The sequence below is a fragment of the Trachypithecus francoisi genome, unplaced genomic scaffold, assembly GCF_009764315.1.
Source record: "Trachypithecus francoisi isolate TF-2019V2 unplaced genomic scaffold, Tfra_2.0 Lachesis_group6, whole genome shotgun sequence".
NCBI lineage: Eukaryota > Metazoa > Chordata > Mammalia > Primates > Cercopithecidae > Trachypithecus > Trachypithecus francoisi.
The window spans coordinates 72,526,130-72,543,782 of record NW_022681471.1 but is presented as its reverse complement, the minus strand read 5'-3'; the positions used below and the strand labels follow the sequence as shown (position 1 = coordinate 72,543,782).

At 40.2% G+C, this 17,653-nt stretch overlaps 1 protein-coding gene across 1 annotated transcript in view; it reads left to right on the top strand.

Annotated features, from left to right (window-relative positions):
- TEX11 (testis expressed 11) overlaps positions 1-17,653 on the top strand; it is a 320,825-nt gene that overhangs the window by 242,579 nt on the left and 60,593 nt on the right. The window contains 4 exon segments of the mRNA XM_033200830.1: positions 827-847; positions 850-912; positions 13,744-13,814; positions 15,250-15,366. Coding sequence (XP_033056721.1) covers positions 827-847; positions 850-912; positions 13,744-13,814; positions 15,250-15,366 — 272 coding nt within the window.

Genomic DNA, 17,653 nt, shown 5'->3' with positions numbered 1-17,653 from the left:
CAGGTTGTATATTCTCTTATTTTGAAGCTGTCCACCCAAGTCTGTGCCATCTCCCTTATCTACTAATAATTTTTCCATGTCCACTTTATTCAAGCTAATCTTCTAGTTATATCACATTTCTTTTTCTAGCTACATGGTTTTTTACATGGCATCCCTTTTAACAGATCTCCCATTTTTACTGTCCATGTACCTCTTTCCTTATGTCCAAAACACACCAAAAAATTCATATCTTAGAAATTCTATCCTGCTTATTGCGGTAGTTCAATTTTATACCTCAAATACCTGTCAACAGGGTGTTAAACATAGCAAAGTGGTATAGAAACCAAACCCTTCTTTTCAAAAGAGAAAAACTTTGCTGGTTGGCATTCTTATATCTCAGAAGGACATGGGATATGTAAATGCCTTCTGATAGTGATAGCACATTCTGGTTCTGTCCTGAGCTTGCTGGCTAGTAAATATTATGCCAGCATGTTGATACTCTTCTAATTCTCAATCTCCGGTTTAGTCTTTTAAATGATTGTTTCTATTCTTTATTTCCTCACATATAAATCATATCTTTCTACCTTAGGTAGTGAATGATTGCACTAATTAAAATTATAAATCTCTCCAAAGACATGTTTGTTTCCCAGAATTTGAGTTAACAACTTCTTGGAACTTGGTAATGCTTTTTGTCATTTTAATTACTTTGGTATGCACCCATATACACATACACAAAAAAGAACTTTCTAAATTCAAACTCCTGTGAGACTGTTCTTAAAGCAGGATTAAACAACTTTGCTAGAGTGTAAAATAAAACCATCAGTATCAAATTTTCCTGTTGATGCAGCCTTTGTGAAACTTTCTCAGCCTGTGGCGAAGAAGACTTAAGTTTGGAGTCAAGAGCTAATGAAGCTCAGTGGTTTCGAAAAACAGGTAAGAAGAAATTCTGTGGCTGTGGGAAACATTGTGGGATGGTGGAATCAGACAGATGTGATTTCAAATTCTGGATCTTTCATTTGTAGCTGTGGGTACAGAGATAATAATCTGTTTTATTACTTATAAAATGGAAATAGTTATATATACTTCATGCAGTTATTAGAGTTTTAAATGAAACGGCATTTGTACTTTGTATCATAGCAGATACTCAATGGACATTAGTTGTGTTCCTTTTCTATAGAATGGGTCTAAGATTAAACTAATGAACTGTAACTACAGATCCCCAAGTTGTGCTGCTAAACTTTGTTTAGAATACTTAATTAATTAATTTTTTTTTTTTTTTTTGTTTTTTGAGATGGAGTCTCGCTCTGTCACCCAAGCTGGAGTGCAGTGGCGCGATCTCGGCTCACTGCAAGCTCCGCCTCTGGGGTTCACACCGTTCTCCTGCCTCAGCCTCCCGAGTAGCTGAGACTACAGGCACCCACCACCTAGCCCGGCTAATTTTTTGTACTTTTTTTTTTTTAATTGAAATTTTTTTTATTATTATTATACATTAAGTTCTAGGGTACATGTGCATAACGTGCAGGTTTGTTACATATGTATACTTGTGCCATGTTGGTGTGTTGCACCCATCAACTCGTCAGCACCCATCAATTCATCATTTATATCAGGTATAACTCCCAATGCAATCCCTCCCCCCTCCCCTCCACATGATAGGCCCCGATGTGTGATGTTCCCCTTCCCGAGTCCAAGTGATCTCATTGTTCAGTTCCCACCTATGAGTGAGAACATGCGGTGTTTGGTTTTCTCTTCTTGTGATAGTTTGCTAAGAATGATGGTTTCCAGCTGCATCCATGTCCCTACAAAGGACGCAAACTCATCCTTTTTGATGGCTGCATAGTATTCCATGGTGTATATGTGCCACATTTTCTTAATCCAGTCTGTCACAGATGGACATTTGGTTGTTCCAAGTCTTTGCTATGTGAATAGTGCCGCAATAAACATACATGTGCATGTGTTTGTAGTAGAGTAATTTATAATCCTTTGGGTATATACCCAGTAGTGGGATGGCTGGGTCATAGGTACATCTAGTTCTAGATCCTTGAGGAATCGCCATACTGTTTTCCATAATGGTTGAACTAGTTTACAATCCCACCAACAGTGTAAAAGTTTCCTATTTCTCCACATCCTCTCCAGCACCTGTTGTTTCCTGACTTTTTAATGATTGCCATTCTAACTAGTGTGAGATGGTATCTCATTGTGGTTTTGATTTGCATCTCTCTGATGGCCAGTGATGATGAGCATTTTTTCATGTGTCTGTTGGCTGTATGATGTCTTCTTTTGAGAAATGTCTGTTCATATCCTTTGCCCACTTTTGATGGGGTTGTTTGTTTTTTCTCGTAAATTTGTTTGAGTTCTTTGTAGATTCTGGATATTAGCCCTTTGTCAGATGAGTAGATTGCAAAAATTTTCTCCCATTCTGTAGGTTGTCCTGTTCACTCTGAATGGTAGTTTCTTTTGCTGTGCAGAAGCTCTTTAGTTTATTAGATCCCATTTGTCAATTTGGCTTTTGCTGCCATTGCTTTTGGTGTTTTAGAGACTTGAAGTCCTTGCCCATGCCTATGTCCTGAATGGTATTACCTAGGTTTTATTCTAGGGTTTTTATGATATTAGGTCTAACATTTAAGTCTCTAATCCATCTTGAATTAATTTTCGTATAAGGAGTAAGGAAAGGATCCAGTTTCAGCTTTCTACTTATGGCTAGCCAATTTTCCCAGCACCATTTATTAAATAGGGAATCCTTTCCCCATTTCTTGTTTCTCTCAGGTTTGTCAAAGATCAGATGGCTGTAGATGTGTGGTATTATTTCTGAGGACTCTGTTCTGTTCCATTGGTCTATATCTCTGTTGTGGTACCAGTACCATGCTGTTTTGGTTACTGTAGCCTTGTAGTATAGTTTGAAGTCAGGTAGCGTGATGCCTCCAGCTTTGTTCTTATGACATAGGATTGTCTTTGCAATGTGGGCTCTTTTTTGGTTCATATGAACTTTAAAGCCGTTTTTTCCAATTCTGTGAAGAAAGTCATTGGTAGCTTGATGGGGATGGCATTGAATCTATAAATAACCTTGGGCAGTATGGCCATTTTCACGATATTGATTCTTCCTATCCATGAGCATGGTATGTTCTTCCATTTGTTAGTGCCTCTTTTATGTCACTGAGCAGTGGTTTGTAGTTCTCCTTGAAGAGGTCCTTTACATCCCTTGTAGTTGGATTCTAGGTATTTTATTCTCTTTGAAGCAATTGTGAATGGAAGTTCATTCCTGATTTGGCTCTCTGTTGTCTGTTACTGGTGTATAAGAATGCTTGTGATTTTTGCACATAATTTTGTATCCTGAGACTTTGCTGAAGTTGCTTATCAGCTTAAGGAGATTTTGGGCTGAGACAATGGGGTTTTCTAAATATACAATCATGTCATCTGCAAACAGGGACAATTTGACTTCTTCTTTTCCTAACTGGAACCCTTGATTTCTTTCTCTTGCCTGATTGCCCTAGCCAGAACTTCCACACTATGTTGAATAGGAGTGGTGAGAGAGGGCATCCCTGTCTTGTGCCAGTTTTCAAAGGGAATTTTCCATTTTTGCCCATTCAGTATGATATTAGCTGGGTTTTGTCATAAATAGCTCTTATTATTTTGAGGTACGTTCCATCAATACCGAATTTCTTGAGCGTTTTTAGCATGAAGGCTGTTGAATTTTGTCAAAAGCCTTTTCTGCATCTTTGAGATAATCATGTGGGTCTTGTCCTTGGTTCTGTTTATATGCTGGATTACGTTTATGATTTGCGAATGTTGAACCAGCCTGCATCCAGGGATGAAGCCCACTTGATCATGGTGGATAAGCTTTTTGATGTGCTGCTGAATCCGGTTTGCCAGTATTTTATTGAGGATTTTTGCATCGATATCATCAGGGAGATTGGTCTAAAATTCTCTTTTTTTGTTGTTCTCTGCCAGGCTTTGGTATCAGGTTGATGTTGGCCTCATAAAATGAGTTAGGGAGGATTCCCTCTTTTTTTCTATTGATTGGAATAGTTCAGAAGGAATGGTACCAGCTCCTCCTGGTGTACCTCTGTTAGAATTCAGCTGTGAATCCAGCTGGTCCTGACTTTTTTTGGTTGGTAGGCTATTAATTATCTGCCTCATTTCAGAGCCTGCTATTGGTCTATTTAGGGATTCAACTCTTCTGGTTAGTCTTGGAAGAGTGTAAGGTCCAGGAAATTAACCATTTTCTTCTAGATTTTCTAGTGGATTTGCGTAGAGTGTTTAAGTAGTCTCTGATGGTTAGTTTGATTCTGTGGGTTCCAGGTGATATCTCCCTTTAAATCATTTTTATGCGTTATTTGATTCTTCTCTCTTTTCTTCTTTATTAGTCTTGCTAGCGTTCATGTCAATTTTGTTTTATCTTTTCAAAAAACCAACTCCTGGATCATTGATTTTTTGGAGGGTTTTTTGTGTCTCTAATCTCCTTCAAGTTTCTGTCTCTGATCTTAAGTTTTATTTCTTTTTTGCCTTCTGCTAGCTTTTCAATGTGTTTGCTCTTGCTTCTCCAGTTGTCTTTTTTTTTTTTTTTTTTTTTTATAATTTAAGTTCTAGGGTACATGTGCATGACGTTTATATCATGTATAACTCCCCAATGCAATCCCTCCCTCCTCCCCCCTCCCCATGATAGGCCCCAGTGTGTGATGTTCCCCTTCCCGAGTCCAAGTGATCTCATTGTTCAGTTCCCACCTATGAGTGAGAACATGCGGTGTTTGGGTTTCTCTTCTTGTGATAGTTTGCTAAGATGATGGTTCCAGCTGCATCCATGTCCCTACAAAGGACGCAAACTCATCCTTTTTGATGGCTGCATAGTATTCCATGGTGTATATGTGCCACATTTTCTTAATCCAGTCTGTCACAGATGGACATTTGGGTTGATTCCAAGTCTTTGCTATTGTGAATAGTGCCGCAATAAACATACGTGTGCATGTGTCTTTGTAGTAGAGTAATTTATAATCCTTTGGGTATATACCCAGTAGTGGGATGGCTGGGTCATATGGTACATCTAGTTCTAGATCCTTGAGGAATCGCCATACTGTTTTCCATAATGGTTGAACTAGTTTACAATCCCACCAACAGTGTAAAAGTGTTCCTATTTCTCCACATCCTCTCCACACCTGTTGTTTCCTGACTTCTTAATGATTGCCATTCTAACTGGTGTGAGATGGTATCTCATTGTGGTTTTGATTTGCATTTCTCTGATGGCCAGTGATGATGAGCATTTTTTCATGTGTCTGTTGGCTGTATGGATGTCTTCTTTTGAGAAATGTCTGTTCATATCCTTTGCCACTTTTTGATGGGGTTGTTTGTTTTTTTCTTGTATATTTGTTTGAGTTCTTTGTAGATTCTGGATATTAGCCCTTTGTCAGATGAGTAGGTTGCAAAAATTTTCTCCCATTCTGTAGGTTGCCTGTTCTCTGATGGTAGTTTCTTTAGCTGTGCAAAAGCTCTTAGTTTAATTAGATCCCATGTGTCAATTTGGCTTTTGCTGCCGTTGCTTTTGGTGTTTTAGACATGAAGTCCTTGCCCATGCCTATGTCCTGAATGGTACTACCTAGATTTTCTTCTAGGGTTTTTATGGTATTAGGTCTAACATTTAAGTCTCTAATCCATCTTGAATTAATTTTCGTATAAGGGGTAAGGAAAGGATCCAGTTTCAGCTTTCTACTTATGGCTAGCCAATTTTCCCAGCACCATTTTTAAATAGGAATCCTTTCCCCATTTCTTGTTTTGTCAGGTTTGTCAAAGATCAGATGGCTGTAGATGTGTGTGTTATTTCTGAGGACTCTGTTCTGTTCCATTGGTCTATATCTCTGTTGTGGTACCAGTACCATGCTGTTTTGTTACTGTAGCCTTGTAGTATAGTTTGAAGTCAGGTAGCGTGACACCTCCAGCTTTGTCCTTTTGACTTAGGATTGTCTTGGCAATGCGGGCTCTTTTTTGGTTCCATATGAACTTTAAAGCCGTTTTTTCCAATTCTGTGAAGAAAGTCATTGGTAGCTTGATGGGGATGGCATTGAATCTATAAAACCCTGGGCAGTATGGCCATTTTCACGATATTGATTCTTCCTATCCATGAGCATGGTATGTTCTTCCATTTGTTTGTGTCCTCTTTGATTTCACTGAGCAGTGGTTTAGTTCTCCTTGAAGAGGTCCTTTACATCCCTTGTAAGCTGGATTCCTAGGTATTTTATTCTCTTGAAGCAATTGTGAATGGAAGTTCATTCCTGATTTGGCTCTCTGCTTGTCTGTTACTGGTGTATAAGAATGCTTGTGATTTTTGCACATTAATTTTGTATCCTGAGACTTTGCTGAAGTTGCTTATCAGCTTAAGGAGATTTTGGGCTGAGACAATGGGGTTTTCTAAATATACAATCATGTCATCTGCAAACAGGGACAATTGACTTCTTCTTTTCCTAACTGGATACCCTTGATTTCTTTCTCTTGCCTGATTGCCCTAGCCAGAACTTCCAACACTATGTTGAATAGGAGTGGTGAGAGAGGGCATCGCTGTCTTGTGCCAGTTTTCAAAGGGAATTTTTCCAGTTTTTGCCCATTCAGTATGATATTAGCTGTGGTTTGTCATAAATAGCTCTTATTATTTTGAGGTAATTCCATCAATACCGAATTTATTGAGCGTTTTTAGCATGAAGGGCTGTTGAATTTTGTCAAAAGCCTTTTCTGCATCTATTGAGATAATCATGTGGTTCTTGTCCTTGGTTCTGTTTATATGCTGCATTACGTTTATTGATTTGCGAATGTTGAACCAGCCTTGCATCCCAGGGATGAAGCCCACTTGATCATGGTGGATAAGCTTTTTGATGTGCTGCTGAATCCGGTTTGCCAGTATTTTATGAGGATTTTTGCATCGATGTTCATCAGGGATATTGGTCTAAAATTCTCTTTTTTGTGTGTCTCTGCCAGGCTTTGGTATCAGGATGATGTTGGCCTCATAAAAGAGTTAGGGAGGATTCCCTCTTTTTCTATTGATTGAAATAGTTTCAGAAGGAATGGTACCAGCTCCTCCTTGTACCTCTGGTAGAATTCAGCTGTGAATCCATCTGGTCCTGGACTTTTTTGGTGGGTAGGCTATTAATTGTTGCCTCAATTTCAGAGCCTGCTATTGGTCTATTCAGGGATTCAACTTCTTCCTGTTTAGTCTTGGGAGAGTGTAAGTGTCCAGGAAATTATCCATTTCTTCTAGATTTTCTAGTTGATTTGCGTAGAGGCATTTATAGTATTCTCTGATGGTTGTTTGTATTTCTGTGGGGTCGGTGGTGATATCCCCTTTATCATTTTTTATTGCTTCTATTTGATTCCTCTCACTTTTCTTCTTTATTAGTCTAGCTAGCAGTCTGTCAATTTTGTTGATCTTTTCAAAAAACCAACTCCTGGATTCATTGATTTTTTGGAGGGTTTTTTGTGTCTCTATCTCCTTCAGTTCTGCTCTGATCTTAGTTATTTCTTGCCTTCTGCTAGCTTTGGATGTGTTTGCTCTTGCCTCTCTAGTTCTTTAATTGTGATGTTAGAGTGTCAATTTTAGATCTCTCCTGCTTTCTCTTGTGGGCATTTAGTGCTATAAATTTCCCTCTACACACTGCTTTAAATGTGTCCCAGAGATTCTGGTATGTTGTATCTTTGTTCTCATTGGTTTCAAAGAACATCTTTATTTCTGCTTTCATTTCGTTATGTACCAGTAGTCATTCAGGAGCAGGTTGTTCAGTTTCCATGTAGTTGAGCGGTTTTGATTGAGTTTCTTAGTCCTGAGTTCTAGTTTGATTGCACTGTGGTCTGAGAGACAGTTTGTTATAATTTCTGTTCTTGTACATTTGCTGAGGAGTGCTTTACTTCCATTATGTGGTCAATTTTGGAATAAGTGTGATGTGGTGCTGAGAAGAATGTATATTCTGTTGATTTGGGGTGGAGAGTTCTATAGATGTCTATTAGGTCCGCTTGGTGCAGAGATGAGTTCAATTCCTGGATATCCTTGTTAACTTTCTGTCTCGTTGATCTGTCTAATGTTGACAGTGGAGTGTTGAAGTCTCCCATTATTATTGTATGGGAGTCTAAGTCTCTTTGTAGTCTCTAAGGACTTGCTTTATGAATCTGGGTGCTCCTGTATTGGGTGCATAGATTTTAGGAGAGTTAGCTCTTCCTGTTGAATTGATCCCTTTACCATTATGTAATGGCCTTCTTTGTCTCCTTTGATCTTTGATGGTTTAAAGTCTGTTTTATCAGAGACTAGGATTGCAACCCCTGCTTTTTTTTGTTCTCATTTGCTTGGTAGATCTTCCTCCATCCTTTATTTTGAGCCTATGTATGTCTCTGCATGTGAGATGGGTCTCCTGAATACAGCAGACTGATGGGTCTTGACTCTTTATCCAGTTTGCCAGTCTGTGTCTTTTAATTGGAGCATTTAGTCCATTGACATTTAAGGTTAATATTGTTATGTGTGAACTTGATCCTGTCATTATGATATAACTGGTTATTTGCTCAGTTGATGCAGTTTCTTCCTAGCCTCGATGGTCTTTACATTTTGGCATGTTTTTCAATGGCTGGTACCGGTTGTTCCTTTCCATGTTTAGGGCTTCCTTCAGGGTCTCTTGTAAGGCAGGCCTGGTGGTGACAAAATCTCTAAGCATTTGCTTATCTGTAAAGGATTTTATTTCTCCTTCACTGATGAAACTTAGTTTGGCTGGATATGAAATTCTGGGTTGAAAATTCTTTTCTTTAAGAACGTTGAATATTGGCCCCCACTCTCTTCTGGCTTGTAGAGTTTCTGCCGAGAGATCTGCTGTTATTCTGATGGGCTTCCCTTTGTGGGTAACCCGACCTTTCTCTCTGGCTGCCCTTAAGATTTTTCCTTCATTTCAACTTTGGTGAATCTGGCAATTATGTGTCTTGGAGTTGCTCTTCTGGAGGAGTATCTTTGTGGCGTTCTCTGTATTTCCTGAATTTGAATGTTGGCCTGCCCTACTACTAGGTTGGGGAAGTTCTCCTGGATGATATCCTGAAGAGTGTTTTCCAATTGGTTCCATTTTCCCCCTCACTTTCAGGCACCCCATCAGACGTAGATTGGTCTTTTTACATAATCCATACTTCTTGCAGGCTTTGTTCATTTCTTTTTCTTCTTTTTTCTTTTGGTTTTGCTTCTCGCTGCATTTCATTCATTGATCGTCAATCGCTGATACTCTTTCTTCCAGTTGATCGAGTCGGTTACTGAAGCTTGTGCATTTGTCACGTATTTCTCGTGTCATGGTTTTCATCTCTGTCATTCGTTTATGATCTTCTCTGCATTAATTAGTCTAGCTGTCAATTCTTCCACTTTTTTTTCAAGATTTTTGGTTTCTTTGCCTGGGTACGTAATTCCTCCTTTAGCTCTGAGAGGTTTGATGGACTGAAGCCTTCTTCTCTCATCTCGTCAAAGTCATTCTCTGACCAGCTTTGATCCGTTGCTGGCGATGGGCTGCGCTCCTTTGCAGGGGGAGATGCGCTCTTATTTTTTGAATTTCCAGCTTTTCTGCCCTGCTTCTTCCCCATCTTTGTGGTTTTATCTGTCTCTGGTCTTTGATGATGGTGACGTACTGATGGGGTTTTGTATAGGTGTCCTTCCTGTTTGATAGTTTTCTTCTGACAGTCAGAAGGACTGTCTGTTGGTCTGTTGGAGATTGCTTGAGGTCCACTCCAGACCCTGTTTGCCTGGTATCAGCAGCAGAGGTTGCCGAAGATAGAATATTGCTGAACAGTGAGTGTACCTGTCTGATTCTTTATTTGGAAGTTTCCTCTCAGGGGTGACTCCACCCTGTGAGGTGTGGGGTGTCAGACTGCCCCTAGTGGGGGATGTCTCCCATCTAGGCTACTCAGGGGTCAGGGACCCACCTGAGCAGGCAGTCTGTCCGTTCTCAGATCTCAACCTCCGCTTTAGGAGATCCACGGCTCTCCCCAAAGCTGTCAGACAGAGTCGTTCCTCTCTGCACCGGCCCCGCTCTTTCCCTGGGACTGCAGCTGTGCCTGTCCGCAGAGGTAGAGTCTACACAGACAGGCAGGCTTCCTCCTTGAGCTGCTGTGAGCTCCACCCAGTTCGAGCTTCCCAGCGGCTTTGTTTACCTACTTAAGCTCAGCAATGGCGGGCGCCCCTCCCCCAGCCTCGCTGCTGCCTTGCGGATAGATCGCCGCAGACGGCTGTGTTAGCAGTGAGGGAGGCTCCATGGCGTGGGACCCTCCCGCCAGGTGTGGGATATATTCTCCTGGTGTGCCTGTTTCCTTAAAGCGCAGTATTGGGGTGGGAGTTACCCGATTTTCCAGGTGTTGTGTGTCTCAGTTCCCCTGGCTAGAAAAGGGATTCCCTTCCCCTTGCGCTTCCAGGTGAGGCGATGCCTCGCCCTGCTTCAGCTCACGCTGGTCAGGCTGCAGCAGCTGACCAGCACCGATTGTCCGGCACTCCCTAGAGAGATGACCCCAGTACCTCAGTTGAAAACGCAGAAATCACGGGTCTTCTGTGTCGCTCGCGCTGGGAGTTGGAGACTGGAGCTGTTCCTATTCGGCCATCTTGCTCCGCCCTCCTCTAACATTCTCCAGTTCTTTTAATTGTGATGTTAGAGTGTCAATTTTAGATCTTTCCAGCTTTCTCTTGTGGGCATTTAGTGCTATAAATTTCCCTCTACACACTGCTTTAAATGTGTCCCAGAGATTCTGGTGTGTTTTATCTTTGTTCTCATTGGTTTCAAAGAACATCTTTATTTCTCCTTCATTTCGTTATGTACCAGTAGTCATCAGGAGCAGGTTTTTCAGTTCCAGGTAGTTGAGCGGTTTTGATTAGTTTCTTAGTCCTGATTCTATTTGATTGCACTGTGGTCTGAGAGACAGTTTGTTATAATTTCAGTCCTTTTCCATTTGCTAAGGAGTGCTTTACTTCCAATTATGTGTCAATTTTGGAATAAGTGCCATGTGGTGTGAGAAGAATATATATTCTGTTGATTTGGGGTGGAAGTTCTATAGATATCTATTAGGTCCACTTGGTGCAGAGATGAGTTCAATTCCTGGATATTCTTGTTAACTTTCTGTCTCGTTGATCTGTCTAATGTTGATAGTGGAGTGTGAAGTCTCCCCTTATTACTGTATGAGTCTAAGTCTCTTTGTAAGTCTCTAAGGACTTGCTTTATGAATCTGGGTGCTCCTGTATTGGGTGCATATATATTTAGAATAGTTAGCTCTTCCTGTTGAATTGATCCCTTTACCATTATGTAATGGCCTTCTTTGTCTCTTTTGTCTTTGATGGTTTAAAGTCTATTTTATCAAAGACTAGGATTGCAACCCCTACTTTTTTTTTGTTCTCCATTTGCTTGGTAGATCTTCCTCCATCCCTTATTTTGAGCCTATGTATGTCTCTGCATGTGAGATGGGTCTCCTGAATACAGCAGACTGATGGATCTTGATCTTTATCCAGTTTGCCAGTCTGTGTCTTTTAATTGGAGCATTTAGTCCATTGACATTTAAGGTTAATATTGTTATGTGTGAACTTGATCCTGTCATTATGATATTAACGGGTTATTTTGCTTGTTAGTTGATGCAGTTTCTTCCTAGCCTCGATGGTCTTTACATTTTGGCATGTTTTTGCAAGGGCTGGTACCGGTTGTTCCTTTCCATGTTTAAGGCTTCCTTCAGGGTCTCTTGTAAGGCAGGCCTGGTGGTGAGAAAATCTCTAAGCTTTGCTTATCTGTAAAGGATTTTATTTCTCCTTCACTGATGAAACTTAGTTTGGCTGGATATGAAATTCTGGGTTGAAAATTCTTTTCTTTAAGAACGTTGAATATTGGCCCCCACTCTCTTCTGGCTTGTAGAGTTTCTGCCGAGAGGTCTGCTGTTATTCTGATGGGCTTCCCTTTGTGGGTAACCCGACCTTTCTCTCTGGCTGCCCTTAAGATTTTTCCTTCATTTCAACTTGGTGAATCTGGCAATTATGTGTCTTGGAGTTGCTCTTCTGGAGGAGTATCTTTGTGGCGTTCTCTGTATTTCCTGAATTTGAATGTTGGCCTGCCCTACTAGGTTGAGGAAGTTCTCCTGGATGATATCCTGAAGAGTGTTTTCCAACTGGTTCCATTTTCCCACTCACTTTCAGGCACCCCAATCAGATGTAGATTTGTCTTTTTACATAATCCCATACTTCTTGCAGGCTTTGTTCATTTCTTTTTCTCTCTTTTTTTCTTTTGGTTCTCTTCTCGCTTCATTTCATTCATTGAGATCCTCAATCGCTGATACTCTTTCTTCCAGTTGATCGAGTCGGTTACTGAAGCTTGTGGATTTGTCACGTATTTCTCGTGTCATGGTTTTCATCTCTCTCATTTCATTAATGACCTTCTCTGCATTAATTATTCTAGCTATCAATTCTTCCACTCTTTTTTCAAGATTTTAGTTTCTTTGCGCTGGGTACGTAATTCCTCCTTTAGCTCTGAGAATTTGATGGACTGAAGCCTTCTTCTCCATTTCGTCAAAGTCATTCTCTGACCAGCTTTGATCCGTTGCTGGCGATGAGCTGCGCTCCTTTGCAGGGGGAGATGCGCTCTTATTTCTTGAATTTCCAGCTTTTCTGCCCTGCTTCTTCCCCATCTTCGTGGTTTTATCTGCCTCTGGTCTTTGATGATGGTGCGTACTGATGGGGTTTTGGTATAGGTGTTTCTTCCTTTTGATAGTTTTCCTTCTAATAGTCAGGACCCTCAGCTGTAGGTCTGTTGAGATTGCTTGAGGTCCACTCCAGACCCTGTTTGCCTGGGTATCAGCAGCAGAGGCTGCAGAAGATAGAATATTGCTGAACAGCAAGTGTACCTTTCTGATTCTTACTTTGGAAGCTTCCTCTCAGGGGTGTACTCCACCCTGTGAGGTGTGGGGTGTCAGACTGCCCCTAGTGGGGGATGTCTCCCAGCTATGCTACTCAGAGGTCAGGGACCCACTTGAGCAGGCAGTCTGTCCATTCTCAGATCTCAACCTCCGTTGTGGAGATCCACTGCTCTCTCAAAGCTCTCAGACAGAGTCGTTTGCGTCTGCACAGGCCTCTGCTCCTTCCCCTTTGTTGGTTAGCTGTGCCCTGTCCCCAGAGGTGGAGTCTACAGAGACAGGCAGTTTCCTTGAGCTGCTGTGAGCTCCACCCAGTTTGAGCTTCCCAGCGGCTTTGTTTACCTACTTAAGCACAGCAATGGCGTGCACCCCTCCCCCAGCTCGCTGCTGCTGTTTCGGTTAGATGCAAACTGCTGTGCTAGCAATGAGGGAGGCTCCATGGCCATGGGACCCTCCCCGCCAGGTGTGGGTATAATCTCCTGGTGTGCCGTTTGCTAAAAGCGCAGTATGGGGTGGGAATTACCTGATTTTCCAGTGTTGGTGTGTCCAGTTCCCCTGGCTAGGAAAAGGGATTCCCTTCCCCTTGCGCTTCCCAGTGAGGCGATGCCTCGTCCTGCTTCAGCTCTCGCTGGTCAGGCTGCAGCAGCTGACCAGCACCAATTGTCCGACTCCCCAGTGAGATTACCCCAGTACCTCAGTAGAAAATGTAGAAATCACCGGTCTTCTGTGTCGCTCGCGCTGGGAGTTGGAGACTGGAGCTGTTCCTATTCGGCCATCTTGCTCCGCCCCCCCTTACTGGTATATTAATATCAAAGGCGTAAGTATCAGAAATTGTAATGGTACAGACTAAATGGTAGATTTTCATAATTTCATATTATTATATTATTTCGTGTTAATTTCCAGCTTGGAACTTGGCTGTGCAATGTGACAAAGATCCAGTGACAATGAGAGAGTTTTTCCTACTTTCTTATAAGGTAAGTTTCTTTTAATAAGTATCTCATGTATGGACCACAACAAGCTATAACCACTATGGCTATAGTAAAGGGCTAAATATAGACTAGGATTGTCTCTTGATCTAGGAACTTTTAATATATATGTAAGTGGGAATGACCTAAGAAGAATTTGTTCCTTGTAGGGTATAGCGTAAGAACGCGGGGCATATCTCTCTATACCAAAATATCAGAAACATTCATCAGGGAGGCTAAAGTTCTACCATTTAAGACTTATTTCTTTGACTTTGAAGGAATCTCAGCCTCCCAAAGTCCTATATTAAAATGTCAATATCTTTAGGAGGGGAATACTCTAAGTAGTTGTTAATTACCAACACATTATGAAGAGTTATGGAAATAAGTCTACAAGAACATAGAATAAGTATCTGGGGACAGCAGGGGCTGAAGAAAGAGATAAGAAACTTAGGCCTCCTTTATAACTTTCCTATAGCAGGTCTGAGTGTAGTGATTTGTGAGTTGTTATTTAATTATAAGCATTTTAAATAGTCGTTGGCCTCCAAGGTAGAGGTTAAATGCCAGAAAGAGGACCAAGTATTGACAGGAGGATAAAAGGAGAAGGGCTAAAGAATATCCTTCATACACATTCAGGAATACACGGTATGATATGTTGAGATCAATTAAATGTTAAGAATTTTAGAGCTAGAAAGAACTATAAAGACAATCTAGCACAACTCCTTCATCTCACATAAGAGTAATCAAAGACCTAAAGAGATTGGGTGTCTTAAAATGCTATTAATTTAATAACAATGATAATTATGATCACTGAATATTTGGGGAGATTAAGAAATAGTCTTTGCAAGTTTAGGCGTAACTGCCATTTTAATTAAGTGAAATAAATGGTTTTAGTTTTGGCATTTGTGATGGGACTTGTAGGATTGGCGTGTAAGAATCCAAATGGCCTAGAGTTTTATTGTAGTAGCTGGGAGTTTTTCCTAAAACTAGATAATGTTAGTGGTGAGGTCATGCCTAATGCCTGTCAAGATTTGCCAATGCCTCTTTCAACCATGACAATATACATACTAATTTTGGCTCTATTCAATACAAAGGGGGAAATCTATTTGCCAGGGGAAAAATCACTTAGAAATTACAACATAAACCAAGAAGTAAATCACTAGATAGAAATACAAGGGCAAATGATACTACTTGTCACTGGAAAAGATAGGAATACTATGAAGAAATGAAGCTTTTTATCTCTAGGAAGGTACTAAAAACAATGGAAAATAATATAAAATTGAAAGCATAAATCAGTATTATAATTCATATCATTTCTATGGTGACATGTGCTTTTCCAGCTGAATTTTCTCATTCAAACAGGAAGTTGCTGATTTTCATTCCGATTGTTTGTGTTCACCTGGCAGAATTCTCACTATTCATTGATGTTCTGGTTACTTCTTATCAGATGTCCCAGTTTTGTCCTTCTGATCAAGTAATTCTGATTGCACGGAAAACATGTTTATTGATGGCAGCTGCAGTTGATATAGAGCAAGGCAGACAAGCTTCAACAGCTTTTGAACAGGTAATGTGCAACCTTCAAAGAAAAGACAAGAGTTCAGTGTGCTATTTGGTATGTTTGCCTTCCCCGATGCAGTTCTTTTTGATTCTCTTTAGAGAATCCTTTTCTCCACTCCAGCATCATCTTGATTTCAAAAGTTTGTAATGGCTAATTCCTTCCTAAGCAAAGTTACTTTTGGCATAGCCTCTTCTTTTAAGAAGATTAGATATCTCTTCTTTTAAAATTCCCCTTCCTATGGACCACTCTTTCCAAAAATGTTTTTAAATATCTTTTATCTTTATTGTCTGCCTGTGATTATATACGGGTTTGGACTCCACTTTTGTTTCTTATCACATATTCTAAGGAAGAACTCATCTATTTCCATAGCTTTAATAGCCATCTGAAATTATTACTTATCTTGTTTTTCTTCTCTCAATTGCATTTGCTTTCTTTTTCCCACATTCTTAAATATCTCATTACCTTAATTTCTACAAGACAGAATTCCTTACCTTTGCCTGAATTCCCCTATCAGATTCTTAAATGTTACCCCTTTTAGGAGCTATCAATATCACCATCTCCCACACACCAGATTATTGGTTTGCTTTTAGCTGTTTACCTTTCTTCTTTCAATCTAAGAAAATTGTCTCTAAATCAGATCAATAGCATTTTTGTATGATTTTTAAGATCTAGATCGCTCTGCTTGGTTTCTCTTACCTGGACAAAGAAAACTTCCTAATTTCCCATACTTGTCACCTTCTCTCCTCTCCAAGAGATATAAACCCCTTGCTGTTTATTCTCTTCCTCCTGCTAATCTCTTATTTCATATTGTTCTTTGGATCTGGAACAAACTCTCACCAGATCTATGCCAACTATTTTGCTTCTTTTCCCTTCCATTGTTGAGCGCAGATCAAAAAACATTGGCACACCAGATACTTTTCTAGGTACTGGGGATACAGAGATAAAGAAGCCAAAGTCCTTGCCTCTGAGGAGTAGAGGAGGCCCTCTTTTGAGAAGTGTTTTTATTTTAAAAGAAGGTGGGAAAAGACTCTACCCGCCCCAAAGCAAAATAAACAAACAAAAATTCTACTTAACAGACAAAGGTAAATGTAATTTAATTCTCAATAGGGACTTTTGCTTTACTAAAAAATAGTAATAACATCTTATTTTTATATAGTGCTTTTCAATTTCTAAAAGTTTTTCCTTTTTGGTTGGTAATCCTGAGTTTAATTTTTTATCTTAGTGAAAAGAGATCAAATTGATGTGAGGGAAATTTCACAAACTCTTAAGTACAATCATTTTGTTTGTTTCTAACTACCATTCTTTTTTATTCTGTGTTCTTTCTCATGTACACCTCTGTGTTTCCTCAGAACTTTCTAATCTAGTAACCTTTCTATAATCTTTTTTCCTTTTGAAAGGATGTCTATTTAGATAATTGAAGATGCACTTCTGCCTTTTATCATCTAAGTGTGGTCCCTATGAATCAGACCGTGGTACTCTGTCTCTCTAAAGAATACTTGTTGATTTCTGTTGTATACATCTGCTCCCTGTTCTCTAAACCCTCATAAATGGGAATATTTCCAAATAAGTAACTGATGAAGGAATATAGATGGACTGCATAGTTTTATCAACATTGCCTCTACCCTTCTGAGTATGAGTTAGGGGAAAGTGAGGGATAGGTAAAAACATATAGTAATTGTAATTTGTCAAGAAACCACATCTTTTCCTAGAGCAGGAGTGGGTAAACTACTGCTAACTGGCCAAATCAGGCCCCTGGGGGATGTAGTTGAAAATAAAGAAAAATATGTAAAAGAGAGTGTATATGGCTAGGAAAGCCTAAAATATTTACAGTCTGGCCTTTTATACAAAAAGTGTCCTGATCCCTGTCCTTGATTGTATTTTAACAGACTTATTGAGGCATAATTCACATACCTTACAGTTCACCCACTTAGGTATACAATCTATTGGTTTTTTTTTTTTTTTTTTTTTTTTTTTTTTTTTTTTTTTTTTGAGACGGAGTCTTGCTCTGTTGCCCAGGCTGGAGTGCAGTGGCCGGATCTCAGCTCACTGCAAGCTCCGCCTCCCGGGTTCACGCCATTCTCCTGCCTCAGCCTCCCAAGTAGCTGGGACTACAGACGCCCGCCACCTCGCCCGGCTAGTTTTTTGTATTTTTTTAGTAGAGACGGGGTTTCACAGTGTTCGCCAGGATGGTCTCGATCTCCTGACCTCGTGATCCGCCCGTCTCGGCCTCCCAAAGTGCTGGGATTACAGGCTTGAGCCACCGCGCCCGGCACAATCTATTGGTTTTTAGAAT